The sequence below is a fragment of the Adiantum capillus-veneris genome, chromosome 19, assembly GCF_014529385.1.
Source record: "Adiantum capillus-veneris isolate H3 chromosome 19, ASM1452938v2, whole genome shotgun sequence".
Taxonomy (NCBI): Eukaryota; Viridiplantae; Streptophyta; class Polypodiopsida; order Polypodiales; family Pteridaceae; genus Adiantum; species Adiantum capillus-veneris.
Genome location: NC_140949.1, coordinates 9,039,509 through 9,046,550, shown reverse-complemented (window position 1 = coordinate 9,046,550; position 7,042 = coordinate 9,039,509). Strand labels below are relative to the sequence as shown.

Here is a 7,042-nt window from a genome sequence, read left to right as displayed (position 1 = left end):
CCACATATGACTGAATATGCAGACACAACTTTCCATGAATGGGAGTAACACGCTCTGAGTGGCAGGACATGCCAACCCTGCCTCTTCAACTCTGATGCCCAACTTCTTAGCTAACTCTGGTGAGATAAAGTTTGCTTTGGCACCTGGATCAAAAAAGATAAATGTCGTCTGGCCTCTGACTTTACCCCATGCTCTGCATAACTCGCTCGCATCCGTGATTGACTTGTCACCCACCATGTTTAACACTAAACCTATAGTGAGCTTGGGCTTCTTCCATTTCTTGTCCTCTTTATTATCTGAATCAGCTAGTCTTTTCCTTTGTGGACAATGTATAGCAAAGTGATCAGGCTACTCGCATATAAAGCATTATTCTCAGCCATCAAGACCTTTTTCTCGAGCGACTTATGCACAAAGACCTTCCTTTTTGTTTCTTTGCATGCGCTAGAAGTCTCGCCTGAGTCCTTGTCCTTGTTTGCCTTTTCTGGCCCCTGGGACACTTCAGGAGCCGCTTTTGCAAAAGGCTTCTTCGCTGAATTTTTCTTCGGCTGACCCCCTTTCATGTTGCCCTGGAATCAATTGTCTTCTCCTTTCAACAAGTCATTTCTAGTGTTAGCAACCTCCATAAGCTGGGTAAGGGTGGCCACCCTATTCTTCGTGCAATAGTTTTTGAGCCCTTTAGACAGCCCACACCAATACTTCTCTATCTGCTCTATCAATGGCACGAACCTATAGGAAGTTACGCTTTAGTGAACTTCATGTTGTACTCTTCTAAGCTCTTGGAAGTAGTTGTAGAGAGTTAGTGTCAATCCGTCATAACTTTGACTTCGAATTCATTTGACAACCACGTAGATGCAAACATTTGCTTGAAGTATACCCATGTGGCGGATGTCTGTCCTTGCATCAAGAGGGTTGTCCACATGAACGCGCATTTCTTTTCAAGAAGGTGGTAGCTTTTCTAACCTTAGAAGCCTCTGTAAAATTCCCCCCTGCATAAGCTATATCAAACTGCTGGAGGAAAGTGAGAGCCTTCATCTTGTCCTCGAAACGAGGGAAGGTGTCAAACCTTACCCTTCTTTGTATGGTTTTGGCTTCTCCAAAGCTCCTAGGGTATTGCCTGCAGCATGGGCACCGTAATGGGGATTATCGATACCCTTAGCCATTGACATTTTGTGTTGTACTTGTCATATCTCGCTGCTGTCCAGAAAAACCAACCATGCAAAAATTTCCCTGTGGCACCCCAAACTGGCCCTGATTGCTCTGAAAGCCTTGCTACATGCCAATATTACCATACATGGGGTTTGACATCATGCCTTGCATACCTCCAAAGATTGTTCTTGGCATATATTGTCGTTTTCAAGTGCATAACCTACCATACTTTGGAACACAGATCCACCCCTAAAATACCCATGATGTACTGTGGATGGTGAAAAAACCTGATGCATTGCCTGGAAAACGGTTTTCTATCCATTTAATGCAACATGCGGACTCTGAAAGGTGGCAAACTGAACTAGTAAAACCTATGGAATTGACATCCTAACCACCTGTTCATGAACGGAAGGAACATGTCTTGGAGCCCCAAGAGACTCCGCAACATGCGAGTGCTCCCTATTTTGTTGGAATGCATGAAGGACTTGGGCTTGAGCCTCAACGGGCTCTACTGGCTGTGTGAGTTGTCTTGCCTACTGTGGCACTGGTGACGCTTGCAAAATCTCCATTAACCTTGGGTCCTACACGAGTCGAGTGAAAACATTCACAGCAACTCCTTAATGCATCATCTTCAAGTTGCCAAGTCATAAAGCCCTGCACTGGTGAAGCATTCATATCAGTAAGAGGTACAAACATGGATGGCCGCGAACTCTCGTCAACCTCAAACCACTATAGGGATTGCTTGCCTGTCTTGCAAAGAGGAAGGTCCTCTTCCATAATGTCTTTCCCTTTGTCAATTGTAGTGTAATCCCGCGTTTTTGTACTCTGTCTTCACAAAAAACCAATCAAGTCTCACTTCTTGAGGAAAAAGTGATTCTGTCCCGACGACGGAACCATGAACCCAACCCGTAGGACGATAGACTTTGGCTTTCACCCGAAAATTTACTTTAGACTTTAGGACACAATGAAACTTGGCAAATAACACCTATAACTAGAATTGACACTTTGAATACACACGACTAGGAAGCTAGAACACTCCAAGCAAACACCGACAACCTATTGGCCCCAAAGACTGGCACCCCTTTTGATATTTCTTTATTCTTATAAAAAAGGGAATAAAACCTGCAATTTCCTACGAGCTGTCCTACATAATCCGAGCTGAAAAAGGTCCAGGCCCGATTTTGACAGCATAACTGTACTAGGAAACTTCACAAACAAAATCCCCACATAATGGATGACTTTCTTGACGCATACGAACACTTTAAAAAACCTGACGAGAATCAACAGCACGCTGAATTCTCTATTTTCTGTCTTGAAATTGCACCAAGTCACTTATTTAACGATCCCCTCGCTTCCTTGGACCTCTTGGGGTATTAGAGACCGATTAGGGCGGAAACCCTAAACATGCAAATTTACACAACAAGTTGTAATTTCCTGTTTTAGGCTCCGTTTCGCATCTGTAGCGAGCCCTCGTACTCCCATACTTGTTGGGCTACTTGCCCTCTAAATAGGACAAGATGTCTCATGAGAAATCTCTCCGAATTTACCTGTACCTACGAGGGATTAGCAATTAGCTAATCCAGTACCTGGACAAGAGGCTCTTGCCTCGGCATATGTGCATGATGAACCCACATAATTGTACATACAAATGAGTAGTCCTCGAGCATCGCATCATGATTCTGCATTAAAAAGGGGAGAGAGATACACGAGAGCGGAATCATTGCGCTACATAGTGCAAGGAAGAAGGCAAGCTTTCGATTAAAGCTTCATTACCTGCACCAACTACTTACACACTCTGTAGGTGACATTGAGTCAAATCAACCTCCTGTCTCAATTTGGGCCCTTATGTGCCCTTATGTACTTAACGGTGTAGGCATGTGGAAGAAGACGTTGCAGAGAATTCTCCAAGAAGTCCTGTCTATCTCTCCAAATAAGAAAATTGAGAGTGGCTGATTGTGAAGCCATTATCTCCACATTCCACCCTTGCACATTAGGGTAGAAACAATATGGCATGGAGAAGTATCCCCTTGAGACAGGTGACTGATACCATGAGTCGTGAACAATAGAGTTCCCACATTCATATCCACCTATAAGAGAACTCAAAAGGCCTTCTATGAAAAGATTCATAAAGGGAATTTCGACGGTTCTTCCTAAAGGATCTCAATCTGAGGGGGAACGAACGAAACCAAGAAGATATGACCTTCTCACTCACAAACTCTGCAAACACTTTGAAGACAAAAGATCCCATAAAACCATGTCAAATATTGGCAAAATCTTGTTCGATGAGCAAGTCATCAACGATCATCCATTAGTCAAAACATATACCCATATCCGTCCTGAAAGGGTTCCAAACTTAGGTGGAGCCCTGGTGAAAATCCATGGTGTATCATTTGGCGTTTTAGAGACTTGAGCTTGACAAGTAAAACATTTCCTGGTTGCAGATCAGAGCTTCTAAAAACATTGAACTCATGAACTTTATTGTCAACTTCCACCCATGCCTTTCCTGGCCTTTTTGCTGCTCCAGTGGATCTCCAAAGATCATGCACTCTGTGGAACTCTGTCCACATTTCAGAATCTGCAAATACATTCAACATGGCCAAGTATCCACCTGCCATGTTGGGGTCCAGATCCACCACACGGTCAAAGCAAAGCCTTGCTAATTGCTTATTGCCATGTAGTCTGCAAGCTGTGAATAGGGACATCCACCCGTATACATCAGGTACAACTGGCAATGCACAAAGAAACTCTTTTGCTTCAGGCAAGTAACCTGCCCTACAAAGAAGGTCAACCATGCAATTGCAATGCTCGATGCCAGGGATCAGGCCATGTACTTCCTGCATGGCTTTAAAGTGCTGTCGGCCTTCCTCCACTGATCCTGAATGGCTGCAGGCTGCAAGAATACTATGGAAAATTCTCTCATCTGGCCCCAAACCTTCCCTGAGCATTGCTTCGAGACATTGCTTAGATGAATCCAAAGATCCATAAACCCCATATCCAGAAAACAAAGCTCCCCATGAGACCACACTCCGCTTGGGCATGCCATGGAGCACCTTTCGAGCGCACTGGAGGGCCCCACACTTCGCATACATATCCACAAGTGCAGTGCCAATCATCACGTCATCTGTTAGGCTTCTCATGACAAGGTCATGAACAACTTTGCCTTGTATTATTGCTCCAACATTACTGCATGCTTTTAAGACTGACAAGTAGGTCACACCATCTGGGACTACATCATTCTGCTGCAGTTTTCCAAAAAGCTCAATTGCAGAAAAATCAGAACCATGTTGAGTGTAGCCTGTAATCAAAGCATTCCATGCTACAACATTTTTGAACGGCAAATCATCAAAAACCTTTTGAGCTGACATCAAATCCCCAAAGTCAGCATACATGGTAATAAGACTGTTAGCTAAGACTGCGTCAATATTTATACAAGATAAAATAATCTCGTTATGAAGAAGCATACCCTTTCCTATTGCCTTCACCGTGGCACATGCTTTTGAGATGCATGAAATTCTAACCTCATCTGAAATACAGCTCTCATTACGCATATTTTCCAGTATCTTGCTGGCATCAACCATTTCTTTGTGTGATGCACCATCTGTAATTGACTCATTCCATATGGTAAGATTGGGATTAGATGACCTCTTCAACACCCATTTTGCCCCTTTTAAATCATTCAGCTTCATGTACATGTCAATAAGGCTGCTTTCTACAAGAACATTTGACTCAAATTTGGCCTTCAAGGCACGGTCGTGTATCCAATATCCCTCGTCCATTGCACCTATACTTCCACATGCTTTCAAAATCCATCGAGATGTTACCTCATTGTGTTGTACACAGTCTTGCTGCATGCGCTCAAATAATAGCAGTGCCAAAGTAGGTTGTTCCTGCTGAACATAGCTCCCAATGAGTGTGTTCCAAGAAACTAAGTTTCTCCTTTGCAGGGCATTGAAAACCTTTAGCGCCTCATCAAGACATGCATATTTAGCATACATGTCAACTAAGGTGCTTCCAACAACAACGTCAGATTCAAAACTACAACATACAATTTCTGAATGCATAAACATTCCCTGTTTTGAAGATCCCAAACTACTGCAGGCCTTAACTGCATGGACGTATGAAATTCTGTCTGGTTTCAACCCTCCTTGCTGCATCTTTGCAAACAGGTCAAGGGCCAGACTGTTATATCCATGTTGAGTACAACCTGCAATAATTGTGCACCATGATACCATATCACAATCTGGGATACTTTCAAAAACTTTGTAAGCATCCTCCAAGGTATGACATCGAACATACATGTCAATAAGCGTATTTCGGATAACTATGTCTAATGACACACCACCTTTAAGCAGGTGTCCATGAATTAACCTCCCCTGTGGCAGAGCTTCTAAAGCTCCACACACATTGAGGATGCATGAGAACGTTATATTATTTGCTTCAATGCCTGTCTCCTGCATTTTGCAGAAATACTCTAGCGCTAAGAAGTACTGCTTACTTAGGACAGCCCCAGCCAACAGTGAATTCCATGATATGACATCTTTAGTTTCCAACTTCTCAAAGATGCCACATGCATCCATTACACTCCCACATTTTGCATAGGTATCAAGCAATGAATTTCCCACTTCAACATCTAAATCAAACTTGCTATCAACAATTAAATTGTGTGCCAAAAATGTCTTCATCAAAGCAGAAAGAAGTCCACAGGTTTTCAAGATGCACAATAATGTCACCTTACTTGGTTTGACACCCATCCATTGCATTTGACCAAACATGTGGAGAGCCTCTTTATTGAAGCCCAAGTCTGTATGTGCCGAAAGGATAGCATGCCACGTGTGACAGCTTGGTCTTGTAACCAAGCAAAACACAAGATTTGCTTCAAGCAAGCTACCACAAAGAGAAAATAGCTGAATGAGGCGGTCATCCAGAAGACAAACATGAACGTGAGGGCTGCTGGCCAAAAGTAAGTGTGCATCTCGAGCAGCATCAATGCTCTCATTCTCAATTGAAGTCTGCAACAATTGGTACATGAGCTCCCTTGATAAAGGCATACCCTGCCGCTCCAGATTCTTTGCACGTGTGAATCCATCAGTAAGCTGAATGATGGGTTCGGCATTACCCGCTGGCCGAACATGAAAATTGCGAGGAGATTGCAGATGCCAATCTCCGGCAGTTCTATTGAGCCACCTACGGAAAATGTGAGCTGAGCGCTCTCTCTCTCTCTCTCTCTCTCTCTCTCTCTCTCTCTCACTCTCTCTCACACACACACACACACACACATATTACGCACAGACACAAGTATTACCACTCAGAAATGGCACGCGTAAGCATAGACAGGCAGGTGCGCATAGTTCATTGTAGCTGCGCGATCCATCTAGAGGAACCATGCAGTCCTCCTGTATTTTGAGGAGCATTCATGAGAACCCCAAGGATTTAACACTATACCTACGTGTCCACGTGGACGACCATTTGGTTTTTTTTTATAGCAGAACTCACAATTGTGAGTAGATTATATTGTCATGCTCATGTTAAGCCATGACAACATGCAGGGATCATAATTACAATGGCTATTAGGGCAGCCACCCCTATCACCCCACCTCCCCATCCTTGGTATCCAAGGTCCAGACTCTTGTCATTCTGAGATCTTTTACTTACCGATGGCCAAGATTTGCCCCCATCCGAGGCATTCCATCAGCTGACAACAAGGCACAAGTAGTCCTAGACCAATCCTCCGAGTGATGCTTGCGTCCGAGTGCCCATATTAGCACTTTGCTTTCTTGTATAATTTCTGCGAAGCTTGCCACCTCAAATCCTCCTCCAAAGACACGACGATTTCCTTGTTTGCCATACATTATGAAAGAAGGAGTACCTGACGATCTGAGTGCTGACGAGGAGTGCA

The 7,042-nt window shown here is 43.7% G+C and overlaps 1 protein-coding gene across 1 annotated transcript; it reads right to left on the bottom strand.

Moving 5' to 3' along the window:
* Positions 1-2,406: 2,406 nt before the first annotated feature.
* Positions 2,407-6,586, bottom strand: LOC147433533 (pentatricopeptide repeat-containing protein At5g27110-like). The gene is made up of 2 exons (XM_086490207.1): positions 6,449-6,586; positions 2,407-6,330 (listed from the first exon to the last, which is right to left on the bottom strand). The coding sequence occupies exons 1-2, from the start codon at positions 6,490-6,492 to the stop codon at positions 3,459-3,461; spliced, it is 2,916 nt and encodes a 971-aa protein (XP_086346333.1). The 5' UTR covers positions 6,493-6,586; the 3' UTR covers positions 2,407-3,458.
* Positions 6,587-7,042: the final 456 nt, after the last annotated feature.

What these genes read in the sequence shown, in the direction of transcription:
- LOC147433533 (XM_086490207.1), bottom strand. Translation starts at nt 6,492, where the DNA reads ATGCGCACCTGCCTGTCTATGCTTACGCGTGCCATTTCTGAGTG. An exon ending in ACGCGTGCCATTTCTGAGTG is followed by an intron (nt 6,331 to 6,448) that starts GTAATACTTGTG and finishes CATTTTCCGTAG; the next exon opens with GTGGCTCAATAGAACTGCCG.